Below are 22209 nucleotides of genomic sequence, written 5' to 3'. Positions count from 1 at the left end.
AGGACCCAACCAGTCAGATATCTGAAAGTACTTCCCCATAATATGAGTGATAAAGAAGTGGAACAAGTTGAACAATAACACTTTAGAAGCTAAATCCATTAAGTTTAAATGTAAATGTGAAGGATCTAATTAACAACATTCAATGGAAAGTTAAGGAAGGGGTAAGGGAGGTAATATCACAATGTTCAGAATACACAGGAGTACTGACAAGATGCATACAACATATGTCAGGCCTATCTTGGAATACACAGCACCAATATGGAACACACACCTGAGAAGCATGTTAAGAAACCAGAGAAAATGCTAAAGTATGCAATGAGACTACTTCCAGAGCTAAGGGGTATGAGATGTGAACAGAGGCTACAGGAATTAAATCTAACAGATCAGGGGGAGAATAGGACCAGGCAAAACATGATAACAACACACAAAATGCTCAAGAGGAAGTGACAGAGGCTGCTTGAGAGGCAGGAAAACAAGTGCTTTGGAATATAGCTGGAAGTTAAAGACACACATAATGTCATCTTCAGCCTCAAGCTAATTGGGAAGTGGAATGACCTTGTTGAAAAAATGGTGGGGGCAGATCCTATACATAAGGCCCACAAGGCTAGGAGTAAGTGACTGGCAAATAGCAAGCTAAGAGAAGGAGTCAAGCGCTACGATTCAAAGCCTTCAATTGCATACAGGTGAGTACAGGCAGACATAAGAGGGACCAAAACACGGGGATATAGTCGAAAGCTACGTAACCAGTTAAGTCATAGGCATATCACAGTGTGATTACCTACACAATAATACTAGAGACAAACCACTTATGAATTCAAAGGCAGATATAATAGTACCCTAGTGGCTAGGAAGTAACTGCATCCATACACCAAAGGTTAGGTTTCAGGGCTCACTCCCCACAAGAACAGCTTGGTGAGTGTAACTTGGTAAAAACACAAACATGAAATTTTTCTACTTAAGATTAAGAAAAAAGTTGACCAATGACACAGTGGCTGCTACTTAAATGAAGGTTCAAATATAAATATGATATAGCTAATTCATGGCAGTCAATCAAAAGTTAAGAGGTGAGCCCAAGAACTGGAGCTCACCCTCAGCAAACTCAAATAGATAAATGTATAATGTGTAAATGGGCACACAAGAAGAGATGGAAAAAAAATTATCCAGTCACTATGTGATAGGTGCATAAGAAATGACAAGCTTTTAATTGTCTAAAATTAAAAACAAAATTGAATAAAAGTAGATACAAATTATAAAGCACTTAAGTTTAATTATTATAAGTAAATAACTATGATATGAAATTATGTAAAAAGTTGCTCTAACAAAAAATATATAAGAATCAGGAAATTAATGAAAAATATTTTAAGGAAAAATACACAACTGTTAAGTTAATCAGGAATGACAAAATAATAACATTCCTATATTACATGCAGGTGAAATGGAAATATTATCATTGAATGTGTTTTCTATACCACATATACATGCAAATGTGATACAAAATATATTTACTACCATGCAAATAAGTATCAGTAAAGAATGCAATGATCTGGCGAAGATGACCTGGCTTGCATGTGCTGCATTCATATGCAAATCCTATGAGGGAGAGAGACAGGGAGACACACACACACACACACACACACACACACACACACACACACACACACACACACACACACACATACATGTGCATGAATGCACACACAAACTCACACACACACACACACACACACACACACACACACACACACACACACACACACACACACACACGAGCATGAATGCACACACAAACTCACACACACACACACACACACACACACACACACACACACACACACACACACACACACACACACACACACACATACATGTGCAATAATGCACACACACACACACACACACACACACACACACACACACACACGTGCATGAATGCACACACAAACTCACACACACACACACTCACACACATGCACATGCACACAAACACACACCACACACATACACACTCTTGCATGCACACACACACACTGTGTGTGTGTGTGTGTGTTTCCCGGCGGGGTGGAAACACTTCGACCTGTTTCCTTACACCTGTTGTCCTGTTCACCTAGCAGCAAACAGGTACCTGAGTGTTAATTGACTGGTGTGGGTCACATCCTGGGGGACAAGATTGAGGACTCCAATGGAAATAAGACAGACAGTCCTCGATGACGCACTGACTTTCTTGGGTTATCCTGGGTGGCTAACCCTCCAGGGTTAAAATCCGAGGAAAATCTTATCTTCTCTTATCTTATCACAGACACAGAAACACACATGCACACACACAAATGCACACACACACACACACACACACACACACACACACACACACACACACACACACACACACACACACACACACACACACACACACACATGCACACACACACATGCACACACATACACACACACATACATGCACACACATGCACACACACACATGTACACACACACGAGCATGCACACACACGCACGCACACACTTTTTTTTTAAGAAACCAGCCATATACCACTAAGGCAGAGTGGCCCCAAAAAGAAATAAACACTTTCACCATCATTCAAATATAATCACTGTCTTTGCAGAGATGCCCAGATACAACAGTTTAGATGCCACTCCAAACAGTCAATATTCCAAACCCCTCCTTTAAAGTGCAGGCACTGTACTTCCCACCTCCAGGACTCAAGTCCGGCAAACCAGTTTCCCTGAATCTCTTCACAATATATTCCCTGCTCACACCCAACAGCTCATCAGGTCCCAAAAACCATTTGTCTCCATTCACTCCTATCTAATATGCTCACACATGCCTGCTGCATGTCCATGCCCTTCACACACAAAGCCTCTTTTACCCCCTCCCCTTCCTTTCCTAGGATGACTTGAACCCCACACCAGTAGTATCCCACCAAGGCAGGGTGACCCAAAAAAGGAAAAACACTTTCACCATCATGCTCTATTATTAGCAATGATTAAACATTCATACAAATACTTCTTGCGAGTTTATTTATAATGAAAATTTGCTAAAAGGCAAGGTATGCAACAGCAGCAGTAGTAGACATGTTATTATTGGTTCTTACTATGGTTCTTGTTTAAAACCTTGTAAATTATTATTAAGAAATTTTCACAGGTTTTAATTAGTGATGATGATGATGATAATAATAAATTAACAGCAACTCAAGTTTTTATACAGTAAGATGGCCAGTAGATAACAAACTATAGTTGAAAGAAAGACAGTGTACAGTATTATGTAGTGTGAAGTTACTGTGAAGAATACGATTTGAAATAGATAAAAGAATTACCTAAGACAGTATACATCAATAAACACTTACAGAAAATAACAAGTTAGAACTTGCCGGCATAATACAGATGCAGATGAGATAAGCTGTAAGCAGTGTTACAAGTAGCTTTACAAAGGATACTCTGATCTAAACACAAGCAATAGCTAGTTGTGCAACTGGAAAGACTGAAGGAATATATGAAAAATATTAAAATTACATCTTGTGTGGATTCCTTTCTATGATAATATAATTACTCAGAGTAATAATCAAAGTTTTTTAAAAATACATAAAATTTTAAGTCAAACTGAAGGGTTGTGACTCTCTTGGACTCAAACTAAGGGCTTTTATTAAATGCGAAGATTTACATTTGAATGATTTGATGGGAGGTAGCATTATATATATTTTACACTAAAGGTAAAGTACCACTATGCCAAAAATATGTTCATAACACATGGTATTATAGTAACATTTAACACATGTTCTCTTTGGCAAAAATATTTTAAGCAAAATTTGTTACGTTCAGGGCACCTTTTCAAAGATGGAATTATAATAAACCTTCTTTGGCAGTATAAAAGTGTCAAGCTACTGCAGAACCAACTAATAGTAATACTGCACAACAACAAGGACAGGCATGAGGTCAACCTCCGTGACAAACACCACAACATTCTGCCCAGTCATTCATTCAGTACAACATGCTGGTGCCTACCCATCTCGCAAGTCTTGTTGGGTCAGTCCAAAAAGGTCAGCAGGCCAGCTTTAGGGTAGAATGTGAAATGTTGTAATATAACATTATAGCATGAAAGCACAAGAGGTATCTATATATTTTACTAAAATTATATTGTTACCTTCCCACATTTAAAGCAGGATGGTTCAAAAAAGATTTTCTAAAAATTCTATCAATTATCACCAATATTAGTACTAAAAAAAATAAGTACCATTCAAAGCCATGTTGACTCGGCTATTAAGTGGCAGGAACACAAAACATATCTATTAAACCAAAGTCTTCTCCCACATTTAAAGCAGGGTGGAAAATCAAAATCATTCCTAAATCTTTTACTTACCTGCCACCATTACATTTTTCATTGTTAAAGACCCATAAGTATATTTAAACATTTATTAAAAAATTTGACATGCTTTTTCAACTTTTATTTCAAGTGCAGCAGTTGCCATCTGGTACAACTACGAAATATATATGAGAATATATCAAAAATGTCACAGCAGGTACATAGAATGTTGGAAGTAACAGTGGGTGAAGGGATTAGAATACACATGTAGTGTAAGCAATGCAAGAAGAAAAAATAAGTGCTAATTTTTGAAACAATGAAGTGTGTCAAGCAGTACCTGATACTCTAAGTGTAACTACCATATATCCAAGAGAAAATACCATCTATGTACTAAAAATAAAATAAGACAACTCTTTGGATGTAACATTTCCATAACAAACCAAAGTTAACTGCTACATAATAATGCAGTAATAAATATTATACAACATTAATAAACCAAAAAGTTAATTTTTAAATGAAGAGAAAGTGTCAGCTAAAATACCACAATAACAGATTATTCCACAGATATAGCTAAGAAACAAAGATTGCTGTAGTCATGAATTCCAAGATGAAAGTAAAGCAAAACACCTCAAGTGTTCCTGAATTTCATTATTGAATATGTAAAACAAATATTTGTATGTGAAGCCAAACAATGTTTTAGGTAAAGAGTACTAAGTAATTATGTTTGTACCAATCCATGCTAACATCACAATGTTCAGAATGTGCAGAAAATTAAGACAGGGTAATGGTATGAAAGGGTTAATAAATGATTATTTAATATAACAGTATATTAGAATGAAATCAGATATCTGTTTATTTGCAATCCTAGGTAATATCAGGCCCAGTGAAAGGTTACATCAATGAACTACCTGAGAGGAAGGGTCTTTTAGGAATAACAATAAGAGAAGCTTGCTGGTGATTAAAAAATGTGGAGTCATCTGAAGAACAAAGCACCAAAGAATCTAACGCTCACAAATTAATGATAAAGAGAGAGTTCACAAAGCAAACCTTTATTCTGATGACATTTCACCCAGTGCTAAGCCTCATTAACAATGTTCAGTTTTATCAACGGTGAATGAAGCGTAGTCAGGATAAAGACTTACTCCAAAAAATTCCTCTCTCAACTATACATGTCAGCACCATTTGCCAGACAAACCACACTTACAACTTAATTCTGATATATCTTAAGTCAACTACTAACCAAAACAACAATATGAGAGTGGAGACAAAAAAAAAAAAAAATGCAAGATGGGAAGAGGCTGCCAGAAAGCTCTCTATGTAAGGCAACAGATCAGTTGTTAAATGTGAAAAATATTACAAAATTGTAATACCAGTGTTGTACTTGCTTCAACTCTAATGCCCTGATATGAAGGAGAAAAAGTAACAAACTAAGTAAGAGAAATTAGTAACTCTTTAAAACAAAAGCAAGAAAAAAATGCAAGAATAGAGATTTATGATATATAAGATAGGCAAATAGAGTGACTGAGTACAAAGGTAACACTAAAGTACCACGTACAAACACAAATAACAAAGCATACATACACTTGCCACATCATCACCTCAAGCATTGTAATACTGATCAACCTGACAAGATAAATACCCAGCATTTATATTCTGCTAATGCAATACTCTAACAATTATTAGTCTTGTTCTTTGTAATCCATAACTTAGGTTGCTAAATCTGCTTAATCCTCACACTTCTTTTCAAGGTAATCCCATCCACTGGTGCTAATCAATGATAATTTTTAAATATTTTTCTAACAATTTTATTTAAAAAAATTATATATCAGTATGATATCGAGGATTGCTTCCCAGAACATAATATGATTTAATATTACAGTATCATGTGTGTGTATGTATCAATAACAACACTGTGATTAGCTGAGGATTCGAACCTGTGTTGTTTTAGCCTACCTCATGGTGAGCGAAAATTCCGAGGACCATACAATCCTACAAAAATCACACACCCAACAGAGCTAGGTGTTGTACCGTTATCCGAGGACAAACGATGGTGTGGGTGCTTCAGAGCTAATTTCATCCTTCTGCATGAGGAGTATGTAAAGTACAGTATGTATGTATGTTTGCATGTATATGTACATATGTGTGTGTATTATAAGGAGTAGGTAGTTTAACAGAAACCACCCAGGGAGATACTACTGTCCTGCCAAATGAGTGTGAAATGGAAGCCTGTAATTGTTTTACACAATGGTAGGATTACTGGTGTCTACTTTGTCTCATAACCACACAAGACAACAGGTACACTATGCATGCACGTACAAGTGTATGTATGTATACACACCCATCTGAGTTTTTATATTTTCTTAATAGTTCTTGTTATTATTTACTTTTATCTCCATGGGAAAGTGAAAAAGAATCCTTCCACCATGAGCCATATGTGTCATAAAAGGCAACCAAAATACAAAGGCCAGGGAGGTATAATATCCTTCAAGAGTGAGGAAGAGCCAGATGTGAGAGTAGTAGAGGTTCATGAGGCAGTGGATTAAATGAAACGGCATAAGGCAGCTGGGACTGATGAGATCATGACAGAAATTTTAAATGTGGGTGGGGATATAGTTATAAAATGGTTGGTACTTTTGTTAAATACATGTATGAAAGAGGGGAAGGTACCTAGGGATTAGTAGAAAGCATGCGTAGTTCCTTTGCATAGAGAAAAGGGGGACAAAAGTGTAAAAATTAAAGGGAATAAGCCTGTTGAGTATACCAGGTATATGGCATACTGAGTATATTGTAGAGTTATTTGTGAAAGAATTAAGGGCAAGATAAAGAGTAGGATTGGAGATAAACAAGAAGGCTTTAGGTAGTGTAAGGAATGTGTATGCTAAATGTTTACAGTGACACTGAAACATTTAAGTGAATAATATTTAGAAAAAATTAAGGAAGTTTTTGTTGCATTCAAAGATTTATAAAAGGTGTATGATAAAGTGGATAAAAGAGCAATGTGGCAGAAGTTTCAAATGAATGGAAGAGGTGGTAGGTTATTGAAAGCAGGTAAGAGTTTTTATGAGGACAATGAGGCTCATGTTAGGGTATGTAGCAGAGAGGGAGATTATTTTCCTGTAAAAGGAGGCCTTAGACAGAGATGCATGATGTCATTGTGGTTGTTTAACATATTTACAGAGGGGGGTGCAAAAAAGTGAATGCTAAGGTGGTGGGGGGAGGTGAAAGATTAAAATATGCAGAATCTAATGCAAAATGAGAGTTATCACAGTTGCCTTTTGGTATAACTGTGCTTTTGGAAGACTCTGAAGAAAAGTTACAAAGGTTAGTGGACAAATTCAGGAGGGTATGCAAAAGAAGGAAATTTAATGCGAATACAGGAAAGGGCAAGGTGATGATGGTGACAAATGATTTAGGTAATGAAAGACTGAATATTAGATTGAAAGCAGGGAGTATGGAGGAAGTGAATGTGTTCAGATACAGTATTTAGAAGTTTTCTTCTATTTTCTTAAATAATTCTAGTTCTTATTTATTTCCTTTCATCTCCATGGGAAAGTGGAAAAGAATCCTTCCTCTGTAAGCCATGTGTGTCATAAGTGGTGACTAAAATGCTGGGAGCAAGTGGCTAGTAACCCCTTCTGCATAAATTACTAAATGTAATAAGAAGAAAAACTTTGGTTTCCTTATCTTCAGGTTACCCTGCCTCATTGGGATATGGCCAGTATGTTGAAAAAAAAAATTAAATATACATACTTCTTCCTGTTCTTTCAACAAACTGGCCATATCCCAACAAGGCAGGGTGACCCAAAAAGAAAAACAAAAATAAATATACATACATACATAAAATACATATTGGCATATACCTTATTTGCTGTTGTTCTTCAAGTTGATTCATGAATTCTTTGCGTGCCTTTTCAGCCTCTTCTTCTGCTTCTAGCCTCCGAAGAATGGCTTCCGCTTCTATTTCTAGGGCATCTCGGCCATCTCTACTGAGCAAAGTAAATGCTTCAATAATACAAATGTAGTTTTATAAAATAGGAAAAAAGTTACTTGAAATTTAATTTTCACATCAAAATTTTTATTAAACACACACCTCAAAACAACCTTTATAGGGATTACTTAAGCCTAAAAGAAAATCATGCTAAAGCAATTATCATCTTAAGATGCAGTGACCTTTTGCAGCAGGATATGCCATAAATATGCTTCTGTTCAAACATTAGTATATGGAAAACTTGGGATAGTCTAGGTTAGGATATGTTAGGTAAGGATAAGTTAGGTTAGGATATGTTTGGTTATAATAGGTTAGGGCACGTTTGATTATATTAGGTTAGGACAGGTTTAACTGGATTAGATTTGGATAAGTTTAGCTACGTTATGTTTAGTTTCATCAGGTTAGGATAGGCTTAGGTGCATAAGGTTAGGACAGGTTTAGTTAGGAGAAATAAAACTAGATTAGAAATAAATTCAGTTGCATTAAATTAGGAAGAGGTCATAATGATATAGAAATGCACATGAAAAAAGAGACACAGTAGAAAAAAAATTTGGGGGAAAGAGACATAACAAAGAAAGAAACAATGAATTACAAGAAAATACAACAGGGAATACATAAACAGGTGGCAATGCAACACGGCAAATCACACACCAAGGCCTATCAATGGTAAAATATACTGATAAGTATATGAATAAGACACAAAATGCAGCCAATGGATTTATTGAGATGACATTGAAATGCCATACAGTAACTACCTCAGCCTGCATATTGTGTGTTATTCACACACGTCAATACCAAACATGCATCAGCCCACATTATGAGTACTGGAGAGACTAGGAATATGTACACACAGAGCCAGACTACAGGATGATACAACACTAGAGGCATCACATTCCAAATGGTATATCCTCTTTAGGGATTAAACACAAATGAAGTAAAGAAGTTAACTATGTAAGTGGGTTCCTCACGTAAGCAAATGCACTGTTCGGAGCATTTACAGAAACATTTACAAGGGATGTTTTGAATGAGGAGATAAGGGTGAAAAACTACAATGTTTATAGATGTGACAGTGTGAACAGGTTACAGGGAGAAGTAGGTCTCTATGTGAAAACCGCATCATGTTTCATGGAACTGTTGAAATTGATATATGATACAGTAGAAGTACTGGGTATTAAAGTGGAGATCAAGAATCTAGTGATTATCATTATATATAAACCACCATCAGCAATGCCTGAGTTCATGAAACAAATAAGGAAAATAGATAGATCCCTTGAAAACCTTGAAAATCCTACCCCAAATAATATCCTACGAGATTTCTATCACCCAAAACTGAAATGAAAAATGGTGTATCACGTCCAAACTGAAATGAAAAATGGTGTATCACAACATTGCACTAGAAATAGTTCCTGGAAGTGCACTAGTTCAATAGATACATACTAGAAAGCTAATGGGGCTTTGTGAAAAGTTTGCCTTGAAGCAACAGATTACAGAACTCACTAGAACTGAAAATATACTGGACTTGATCTTCATGAACAATGAAGATATAATCAGAAACATGATAACTACAAATAAAAGATATTCTGATTACATCACAGACATACAAACAAGTATAAATGAAGGAATGGAAAACTTCAGAAATAGTATTCGAGAAGGTATGTTCAGTGTATTTAACTTCAATAATCAGAGAATCGATTAGGACGAAATAAGTAAAGAAGTATCAGACATACCCTGGGAAACAGTCATGAGCACTCTAAACCCTCACCAGTGCTTGGAAAAGATGAATACAGAAGCATACAAGGTCTGTGCAAAATACTGTATATATTGCTCAGAAAGCCTAAAAGATCAAATAAAGGGAGCATAAAAGAATGACAAAGAAAAAGGGTTACCGAACTTCTTAAAAAGGTGTATACATCGAAATGAATGAAAGGTAGCCTTAGCTGAGAAATTATTGAGTTACAACAAAAACTTAACCTTTCATATCAGAAGGGAGACAGACAAAGGGAACAAAAAGCTGTCAAGGATAGTGCTAGAAACCATAAATATTCTATACATATGCAAAATCCAAAATATAGAATTGTGCCAGGAGATTCATACATTGATGATGAAAAAGAAATGGGCAAAATTCAAAAAGACTAATAAAAATCAATATTTAGCAACCTGTTAAACAAAAGTAGGGTGGACAATGCAAAAAAATTTCTCATTATCCTAAAGGTCACACATATCACGTAACTTTCATAAATACAAATCCTCCAGTACTCAAAAAGGAAAGAGAAAACATGCCCACTCATGCAGCACCTGGACCAAATTCAAATAATTTTGTATCGATAAAGAAGTACAAAATATCACTAACATGAGCACTCAATATTCTTTGGAGGAAGAGTTTAGATGTAGATGAAATCCCAGAGACCTTAAAGAGTGCATTAATAGCTCTTGCACATAAAGAGGGTAGTAGAGCACTATTATGAAACAATCATAAGTCTTTGAAAGAGTGATGAAACATCAAATTACAAACTTTATAGACCAACATAACCTAAACAACATGAACCAGTATTTTTCAGTGTTGACGGCTCCTTTCAGAGCACAAAAGATATCAGAGCTGGAACAGATACAGAGATCATTTATAGACTGCATAGAGCCAATAAAGTTTTTAAATTACTGGAAATACCTTAAAGTCCTAAATGCATACTTGCTGAAGTGGAGAAGAGAGGGATACATATTATTATGATCAAAAAGAAGTGCTAAGCCACAAGGGCTATACAGCAGAGGGATACATAATGATATACATGAGGAAGGTACTTGAGGGCCTGGTTCCAAATCTGCACACAGTCATGGGTACACTAAGAGAACAGCTTTTCAACATCTGTAGCCCCAGACTGTTTAATATTCTATCATAAGATATCAGAAACAATGCCAAAACAAGTGTCAGATCAATCTGGCTGTGATGGATATGTGGGTCAGCAGGCTGCCAGCAGTAACAGCCTGGTTGTCCAGGCAAGCATCAGACAAGCCCAACCCACGGCCAGAATACACAAGCAGGAAAAGTCTCTAAACTCTTCACAGGTATATCAATGACAAAGGTAGGATAAGTTTAAAGTTACGTTTAAAAGTTTAAAAGTTTAAAAGTTTGATTACATTAGGCTTAGGCTAGGACTGATTTAGTTGTAGTTAAATTAGTATAATTTTAATTATTATACAGTAGGTTAATTTAGAAAAAGTTATATTATGTTAAGATTTTCTTTAATTTATATACGAAGTAATTAAATATCGTACATCAGTTAGATCAGTTTCACAATACATAAAGCTCACTATGAACGAAATCTCATAAGCAAAAAGAGGCCCTTTATTTAGCAAACGTCGGAGATGAAATCAGTAACACAAAGATTTATTTATGTGCACAAAATTCAAGAGAAAGAAGCTCACATTCAAGTTAAATATTCTTGACACCTACTTCAAAGTAATACTGTATTTAGTTAGGTATCATGAGATCACTACTAATTCATATTCAAATTCTTGACCCATGTAGGATACAAAAAAAATGCAATAGGAACATTCAACATATGCAAAGTACATGCAGAGTATTTTTTTTTCCTTTCCCTTATTGTGCACTTAAAAGTTCTGCAAACCATGGTGTGAGGCCTATCTTGAGAAAGTTTTTCAAGTACAGCTACCTCTATTAAACTCCAAATGTATTTGTTTTAAACTTAAACAAAAAGAATCATGACAGTATTAATACTAACACTGAATACAGCCTCTATCTACTGTACATACAGTATGTGATTAAGACCAGAATTTAAATAATATGAAATTTTTATGGAAAGTGGCATCAAGAAAAAACCTTATAAATCTAGTAAGGAATTCTGAAAACAAATATTAGCAGTGGGCCTTAATGGAACCTAAATTTAGAGAGAAAACATTTTTATGGACAAATGAATAAAAGATGTTCAGACCTCATACATACTTTTCATACTTCCATCCACACTCATTAGCATCACTATACGCTAGTACCACCATCGCACACCACAACACTCACACCTTGAGTCTAACAAGGTCATTAACTAGATGCAACATCCTTCATCTGAACAACCACAAAAAAAGAAAAATCAATCATATACAGTACACCAAAAATTTATAAATCTAAATTCTCCAAAATTCTATTTAATCAATTACCAAAATTTCAATGTGTTTAGAGATAATCAGCTATGGTTTTCTGGCACACAATATTTATTTTTTTTGTTTTGTTTTTTCAAAAAATGTCTTAGAGTAATTCTTCTTCTTTCAACAAACTGGCTGCATCCCACCGAGGCGGGGTGGCCCAAAAAGAAAAACTAAAGTTTCTCTTTTTAAATTTAGTAATTTATACAGAAGAAGTGGTTACTAGCTCCTTGCTGTGTTAGAGTAATTATCTATTTAAATTTGTGAGGGTTGAACTTTTAACTCTTGAATCTAACTTTTGACTAAGTGATGCAAACTTATTTAACTTCAGCTTCATTGTTGCCCCTCTCTATCTTACTGCACTGCACATGCAACTGTAGATTAGTTGCATGTGCAGTGTGGCCTCCATACTCTGTATGGAGTGATCATATCCCTTCTTCATTCTTCGAGATAAAGAATATCTTCTTCTCACCTTCTTTCTTCACAGCTCGTATCTCTTTGCTAAAGTACCTCTTTAAATATGCTGCTTTTTTTTCTTGGTTTTGCTCTCTGATTGAATAGCTTTTGTGGCACATATTAGTTACTGTTAGTATTTTTATTATTATATTTTTTATTTTATTAACACACTGGCCAAGTCCCACCAAGGCAGGGTGGCCCGAAAAAGAAAAACTTTCACTATCATTCACTCCATCACTGTCTTGCCAGAAAGGTGCTTTACACTACAGTTTTTAAACTGCAACATTAACACCCCTCCTTCAGAGTGCAGGCACTGTACTTCCCATCTCCAGGGCTCAAGTCCGGCCTGCCGGTTTCCCTGAACCCCTTCATAAATGTTACTTTGCTCACACTCTAACAGCACATCAAGTATTAAAAACCATTTGTCTCCATTCACTTCTATCAAACACGCTCACGCATGCCCGCTGGAAGTCCAAGCCCCTCGCACACAAAACCTCCTTTACCCCCTCCCTCCAACCTTTCCTAGGCCGACCCCTACCCCGCCTTCCTTCCACTACAGACTGATACATTCTTGAAGTCATTCTGTTTTGCTCCATTCTCTCTACATGTCCGAACCACCTCAACAACCCTTCCTCAGCCCTCTGGACAACAGTTTTGGTAATCCTGCACCTCCTCCTAACTTCCAAACTACGAATTCTCTGCATTATATTCACACCACACATTGCCCTCAGACATGACATCTCCACTGCCTCCAGCCTTCTCCTCGCCGCAACATTCATCACCCATGCTTCACACCCACATAAGAGCGTTGGTAAAACTATACTCTCATACATTCCCCTCTTCGCCTCCAAGGACAAAGTTCTTTGTCTCCAAAGACTCCAAAGTACACCGCTCGCCCTTTTCCCCTCATCAATTCTATGATTCACCTCATCTTTCATAGACCCATCCGCTGACACGTCCACTCCCAAATATCTGAATACATTCACCTCCTCCATACTCTCTCCCTCCAATCTGATATCCAATCTTTCATCACCTAATCTTTTTGTTATCCTCATAACCTTACTCTTTCCTGTATTCACTTTTAATTTTCTTCTTTTGCATACCCTACCAAATTCATCCACCAACCTCTGCAACTTCTCTTCAGAATCTCCCAAGAGCACAGACTCATCAGCAAAGAGCAACTGTGACAACTCCCACTTTATGTGTGATTCTTTATCTCTTAACTCCACGCCTCTTGACAAGACCCTCGCATTTACTTCTCTTACAACCCCATCTATAAATATATTAAACAACCACGGTGACATCACACATCCTTGTCTAAGGCCTACTTTTACTGGGAAATAATCTCCCTCTTTCCCACATACTCTAACTTGAGCCTCACTATCCTCGTAAAAACTCTTCACTGCTTTCAGTAACCTACCTCCTACACCAAACACCTGCAACATCTGCCACATTGCCCCCCTATCCACCCTGTCATATGCCTTTTCCAAATCCATAAATGCCACAAAAACCTCTTTAGCCTTATCTAAATACTGTTCACTTATATGTTTCACTGTAAACACCTGGTCCACACACCCCCTACCTTTCCTAAAGCCTCCTTGTTCATCTGCTATCCTATTCTCCGTCTTACTCTTAATTCTTTCAATAATAACTCTACCATACAATTTACCAGGTATACTCAACAGACTTATCCCCCTATAATTTTTGCACTCTCTTTTGTCCCCTTTGCCTTTATACAAAGGAACTATGCACGCTCTCTGCCAATCCCTAGGTACCTTACCCTCTTCCATACATTTATTAAATAATTGCACCAACCACTCCAAAACTATATCCCCACCTGCTTTTAACATTTCTATCTTTATCCCATCAATCCCGGCTGCCTTACCCCCTTTCATTTTACCTACTGCCTCACGAACTTCCCCCACACTCACAACTGGCTCTTCCTCACTCCTACAAGATGTTATTCCTCCTTGCCCTATACACGAAATCACAGCTTCCCTAACTTCATCAACATTTAACAATTCCTCAAAATATTCCCTCCATCTTCCCAATACCTCTAACTCTCCATTTAATAACTCTCCTCTCCTATTTTTAACTGACAAGTCCATTTGTTCTCTAGGCTTCCTTAACTTGTTAATCTCACTCCAAAACTTTTTCTTATTTTCAACAAAATTTGTTGATAACATCTCACCCACTCTCTCATTTGCTCTCTTTTTACATTGCTTCACCACTCTCTTAACCTCTCTCTTTTTCTCCATATACTCTTCCCTCCTTGCATCACTTCTACTTTGTAAAAACTTCTCATATGCTAACTTTTTCTCCCTTACTACTCTCTTTACATCATCATTCCACCAATCGCTCCTCTTCCCTCCCACACCCACCTTCCTGTAACCCCAAACTTCTGCTGAACACTCGAACACTACATTTTTAATCCTACCCCATACCTCTTTGACCCCATTGCCTATGCTCTCATTAGCCCATCTATCCTCCAATAGCTGTTTATATCTTACCCTAACTGCCTCCTCTTTTAGTTTATAAACCTTCACCTCTCTCTTCCCTGATGCTTCTATTCTCCTTGTATCCCATCTACCTTTTACTCTCATTGTAGCTACAACTAAAAAGTGATCTGATATATCTGTGGCCCCTCTATAAACATGTACATCCTGAAGTCTACTCAACAGTCTTTTATCTACCAATACATAATCCAACAAACTACTGTCATTTTGCCCTACATCATATCTTGTATACTTATTTATCCTCTTTTTCTTAAAATATGTATTACCTATAACTAAACCCCTTTCTATACAAAGTTCAATCAAAGGGCTCCCATTATCATTTACACCTGGCACCCCAAACTTACCTACCACACCCTCTCTAAAAGTTTCTCCTACTTTAGCATTCAGGTCCCCTACCACAATTACTCTCTCACTTGGTTCAAAGGTTCCTATACATTCACTTAATATCTCCCAAAATCTCTCTCTCTCCTCTACATTCCTCTCTTCTCCAGGTGCATACACGCTTATTATGACCCACTTTTCGCATCCAACCTTTACTTTAATCCACATAATCCTTGAATTTACACATTCATATTCTCTTTTCTCCTTCCATAACTGATCCTTCAACATTACTGCTACCCCTTCCTTACCTCTAACTCTCTCAGATACTCCAGATTTAATCCCATTTTTTTTCCCCCACCGAAACTCCCCTACCCCCTTCAGCTTTGATTCGCTTAGGGCCAGGACATCCAACTTCTTTTCATTCGTAACATCAGCAATCATCTGTTTCTTGTCATCTGCACTACATCCACGCACATTCAAGCATCCCAGTTTTATAAAGTTTTTCTTCTTCTCTTTTTTAGTAAATGTCTACAGGAGAAGGGGTTACTAACCCATTGCTCCCAGCATTTTAGTCGCCTCATACGACACGCATGGATTACGGAGGAAAGATTCTTTTCCACTTCCCCATGGACAATAGAAGGAATAAAGAAGAACAAGAGCTATTTAGAAAAAGGAGAAAAACCTAGATATGTATGTATATATATATATATATATGCATGTGTATGTCTGTGAAGTGTGATCAAAGTGTAAGTAGGAGTAGCAAGATATCCCTGTTATCTAGCATGTTTATGAGATAGAAAAAGACACCAGCAATCCTACCATCATGCAAAACAGTTACAGGTTTCTGTTTCACAGTCATCTGGCAGGATGGTAGTACTTCCCTGGGTGGTTGCTGTCTACCAACCTACTACCTATTATTATAATTATTATTATTTTTTAAATACACTGGCAGGGTGACCCAAAAAAGAAACACGAGGCAAGGTGACCCAAAAAGAAACACTTTCACCATCATTTACACTATCACTGTCTTGCCAGAGTCACAAAGATATGACAGTCTAGAAGTTTCTATAAATAGCACATATTTCTGAAGGTTATTTATATTTTTGCTAGCTTAGTATGTGTTACTAATATTATGCTTTACATGCATCTCAGAGGACAAATTTGGAGAAATGGTTAGTCCAATGTGTTGCCCTACCTGATTTCTTTACAGTATTATTTTTCATTCACTCTTTCAGGCCCCACTTTATCAAAGTCGCCTTTCCCAGTCTCTCAAGTTCATTTCTTTACTTTTGTCAGGTATTAATTTGCCTGATTATAACAAACAGGAAAAACCTGATAAATAATGTTATCCCAAAACCTCATAAAAAGTAATCATAAATCTATTCCTGATACTAATTCCTGGAAAAAACTATCAAAGGAGGTAATGCAGGTAAGATTCCTGATTTTTTCAAGATGGAAAGGAAAGGAAAGAAAAAGGAGCAAGAGGAATGAGGAAGGGAATGGGAGATGAAAAGATAGGAATAAATGGTCGCAAGTCAAGATCTGGGTTTGTAGCTGAGGTTATCCCTTGGTGGTATGGATGTGTAGAATTGTGTAAATGCGGGTAAAGTCATCTGGACCATCACTGAAAATTCATTTTAGTGGTACGAGTGTCAGAGTGAGAGATAATATAAGGGTGTGCATATATACAAGCAATTTCCTATTTGTGTGCATGTACACTACATACTCACTTAATTCCCCCTCTGTTTCACCAACATGTGGTTTCATCATACTCCATCTACCACATTGCATTCCATTCATCATTTACCTAATACTAGTACTCTTGCTACAATAGTTTGTAGTATCTAATGTCTCATCCCTCACCCTATCTAGTAGCAAATAAAACTCTTTTCAGTCATGTACAGTAATCCTCCGCTTAGCAACTAGACTGTTCCAGAGAAAATGGTCGCTAAGCAATTTCTGCACTTAGTGAACCCCATTTCTCCATAGATACCCCATGTTATAATCAAGATGTGCTCTGGGAAAACAATTTCCAATAATACAAGTAAATCCATTCATTAACACAAGGATTTGGCAGGCAACAAAAGCCTGTACATGTGGAATAAACATATGCAAGTAAACAAAGTGCAAAATATAATTATGTTAATAGTACTATTTGAAATTGAATACTTCTCTCTCTTTTAAAAACTGCATTTCTTATTTTATATATTACTGTTTAGTAAATGCATAGCATGCTCATATTTTGAAGGTAAAAATATTTTAAATCAAGCAAAATAATATTTTGCTTAATTAGAAATAAAAGACCGATTTTTTTCATTTTTCTCAGTTGTTTATTGATCAAATGCATCATACTTTTAGTACAGCAGACCATCAATTAGAGTGCAATTATGACCCTAAAAATTGTCATGTAATTTAATTTACCTTTAAATAATCTTATGAACATATGGGAAAAATAGGATTACATTCCAGAGCTTCAAAAATGTCCCCAAAATAATTTTACAATAGTATCCTAATACCTTAAAAATAACACAATTTATCTTACTTTATATTTCGTTAGTCATAATTTGAAGAGTGAGTGAAGTTAATGTGGGCCTACAGGGGTGAGTTAAATAAAGGGAGGTTTATCATTGCTCATACACTCTCTGGATGCCAAGAAATGTAAAAATATCGCACATATCTTTACCAAATCATACCAAACACACTGGAATTCGCCACACCTATACCAAACAAAAATATACCAAAGATAAATGAAGATGATAAAATCAAAGTAAAGAAAATAAAGCCACATTTTCATACCAAATATATAGAAACTCACCACACTTATACAAAAATGATGGTATATAAGACTGTGTCTGGGAGACATGGAGAAAGAAGACTATGGCTTTGGCTCTCAGCAGTATTGAGTGACTACAGATTTCTACTGTTACCTAACTCTTCAATACATATCTGAATTATTTGTACAACTTTCCTTTTGTATGATTTATACATGAGGACTAAAAATGTTGTGTTTAGTAGAAGATAAAGCAACACCATATACTTTGGCCCAAACCAAAGCTAGAGTCGGTAGGAAAATGAAACGTCCCCAACTCCACCTTCAAGACATTACTGTTTTTTTTTTTTTAACACGTTGGGCGTTTCCCATTAAGGCAGCGTGACCCAAAAAGAAAAACCCAAAAAGAAAGAAAAAACTTCATCATCTTTCAACACTTTCATACATAATCACTGTCTTTGCAGAGGCACTCAGATACAACAGCTTAGATGTCCCTCCAAATTGCCAATTTTCCAACCCCTTCCTTTAACCCTTTGACTGTTGCAACCCCAAATCTTGAAGTGTCTCCTGGTGTCGCAAAATATTTGAAAAAAAAAAAAAACTCTCATGAAATGACAGAAAATCTTTTCCTGATGATAATGACACCAAAGTACGAAATTTGATGGAAAACTTATGGAATTACACTCTCGCAAAGTTAGCGACCTCGGCGACATTTACGCATCGGTGATTTTGCCCACTTTGAGCCCTATTTTTGGCCAATTCCACTGTTCCAGCCAACCAAACTCATAGCTATTTCTTTAGAACTCCATTTGTTCTATCGACTGAGTACAAGAAACTGCCCATTTACCAATTTCAACAACCCAATAAGGTGGTCAGAAATTGGCAATTTGGCCAACTTCATGCAAATTAAAAAATATGTCAATTTCAAAATAGGATCCAGAATGAACAATGCAGACATTCCTGGCACTAAAATAGTATTTTCTCTGTTCATCAGTCACTTCTCCAGGCCCCTCTTATAATACTCTTGCTTTCTATTTTGAATTTTTATTTACACAAAAAATAGAAGATTTACTGTTATGCAGACTACTGCAATATTGTAATAATTGTATAAGTAATGTCAACCCATTCGTGACTGCATATCAGAATGGCTAGTTGGACATTTATTGAATAATGACATCATTTGTTTACTCTTGAACATCGGCAAAAATCGAACGTTTCTGCCACTTTGAGCTCCATTTCAAGATCCTTTTCATAATAAAACCAATCAAAATCACTTCTATTTCTATAATATGTTTTCCATTCTATCAAATGAGACCAAGAAAACAAGAATACAACCATAAATTCTATACGAAAATACACCTCAAAGTCGGCGTTTTAATCCAAACACACGGTCGGAGTTTTTTTTCTCATTATGCACTGCCTGCTGCAGGATTTTTTTTATACTGTGCACACTGACTACACAGACCCTCTCTCACATGTGGGCCTACCAACTTTCTCCTGCTTGATTTGAAGCCGCTAGAATTTTTGAGTTATAATATATACGTCAAACGCATTGGCTCGTAAGACGTATATATACGACCGAAACAGTCAAAGGGTTAATGTGCAGGCATTACTGTTGATAAAATGATAATATAACAGGGACATCAGCAGGCAGGAGACTACCCTTTACATCTTCCCTAATTTTATTAGCTATTTAAATTAAATAATTCATGTTAAGCATTAAACCCATGTGAGTCATTCAAGACATGGTGAGGCTCAATCCTCCATCTGCTGAGTGCAAAACAGACACTCTTCCTAGAATATGCAATGTGTTTGTTGAGTCAGCTGATGTCAAAGTAGTGCCTAGGTGAAGATACATACTATACCTTCACTATAACCTGTCTAGTTTAAGCACTTTTTCACTCTTTATTATCGATCACCAATATTTTCAACAACTGGACAAGTACAGCTAGAATACGTACACCACTGTTAAAGATAAGGGAATGTGTAATTACAGTTTAAGTATAACACTGTACAATAATCTTGGTATACATTATTCTTGGTATTAGTAACTAAATATTCTATTTAAACTCTTTTTATACAGGTTTTTATCACAATGAATGTCTCCCACTAAGGTAGGGTGACCCAAAAAAGCAAACACTGTTTATTCAATAGCTGTCTTGCCTAAAGTCCTAAAGTACAGCACAGACATCACAATTCAAATGACTCTCCAACTTCAACATTCCCCACCACCTCACAGATGAAAGTGTTTCATATAAATAAATCATTCATAAGTTACAATATATAAATTTGAAAAAAACATGAGTTAGATAAGAATAGTGTAGTCTGGTGGACAAGACTTGGTCTCACTTAACAAAGAGGGAAAGCTCAGGGCTTAGGGGTAACTGTTCATGGCCAAGCAAGTAGATTGAAAAAAAATTGTGGAAGGAGCTGTGGTACCTAAATTTCCTGCATTAGTGTACTAATTTATTTAAATTTATGGTGAGCAATATTTATCACCGCCCATGCTCTATTTTTCCCCGCTACATTTTTTAATTGTGTAAAGACAATATTGCATAGTCTAACTGCACTCTTAATTGATCATCTACTATATGTATTATACTGTGTATTATATATATTATCATTTAGTGTGTGTGTGTGTATTTAGTGAACCCAAATTTTTTATATACTGGTCTGGGACTAAGCCACAGGGGTGATGACCTCTGGTGGCAACTTCAGGTAAACTTCAAGTAAACTACCTTGTTTTTAAAATTATAGTGTAACATCTGGCCCATAGCCAGTCTCTGACAGTAGAAAACTCTCAGAATTCATCATCAATGGTATATCTTTATTATGTACACCTACAAACTGGTACACAAATTGCTATGTTCCAGAATGGTTAACAGGAAAAAATATTCAAGTTTTTTTCCTCAGCTTCTGTTTTCAGTTTACTGGATCTCTGTAATGTTTGTCAAAATTTTCTAGATCTATTCAAAAACCAGCCATTGACTCTACCAGATCCTACTGAAGCTGTGTATCTGGCAACTAGCTCCACCACAGCTGCAAGGCATCGCACCACTGAAGCCAATATTAGAAAGCTGGTGGTCAATCAGCCATATTAGGATGGACACAGAGCACACAGCAATGCTGCTTAATGTTACTATTTAACTTTTCATGGAACAAGAATTAGAAATGCTAGATTTTCATCTTATAAACTTAATATTGTACGTGATTTACACTCTTGAATTAGAGAGAGAGAGAAAAAGAAATACTAAGCCAGCTAATGTTGCAGTACCAAGTGACCTGCATACAGACAAAACAATGATGTGCCAATCATTAATTTCATCAGAAACCACTACTGAATACATTATGGTGCAATTCCATATTTCCTAATGGGAATACTCCTCCACATGATGTACACTATACAAGTGTGTGTACTTGAAAGAGGACAACAGTTGCCATCAATAGTAGGTACCATTTTTTTTTCTTTGCCTACGTTTTTGTTTATTCTGAACTGGTTTTTGGTTTACTTCAGAATGCCTCATGTCCTGACTCTTCCATATTAACAGTGTCTGACTGAAATGGAAGTCCTTACAAGAGGTCATTATATGAGGCATTATAAGCGCCAAACAAATCTGTTCATATCTGTATGTTTGTTTGCGAAGAAAATTTATGTAAGCCTATTGGTTGTTATGCGGAAGATTATTGTACTAAC

General features: G+C 36.3%; 1 protein-coding gene across 35 annotated transcripts in view; it reads right to left on the bottom strand.

Moving 5' to 3' along the window:
* The window catches only part of LOC128686856 (bromodomain adjacent to zinc finger domain protein 2B), a 709144-nt gene that overhangs the window by 134317 nt on the left and 552618 nt on the right, over positions 1–22209 (bottom strand). For 28 of the 35 annotated variants that reach the window (XM_070082464.1, XM_070082491.1, XM_070082470.1 and 25 more), the window contains 2 exons: positions 8173–8298; positions 4015–4062 (listed from right to left, as the gene is read on the bottom strand). In XM_070082464.1, the coding sequence (XP_069938565.1) occupies positions 4015–4062; positions 8173–8298 (174 nt within the window). The remainder of the gene's footprint in view (positions 1–4014; positions 4063–8172; positions 8299–22209) is intronic. The other 7 variants (XM_070082484.1, XM_070082496.1, XM_070082490.1 and 4 more) reach the window with 3 other exon arrangements.

This window comes from Cherax quadricarinatus, chromosome 7 (genome assembly GCF_038502225.1).
Source record: "Cherax quadricarinatus isolate ZL_2023a chromosome 7, ASM3850222v1, whole genome shotgun sequence".
In the NCBI taxonomy this organism is placed as follows: domain Eukaryota; kingdom Metazoa; phylum Arthropoda; class Malacostraca; order Decapoda; family Parastacidae; genus Cherax; species Cherax quadricarinatus.
This window is presented reverse-complemented; position numbering and strand designations above follow the sequence as displayed.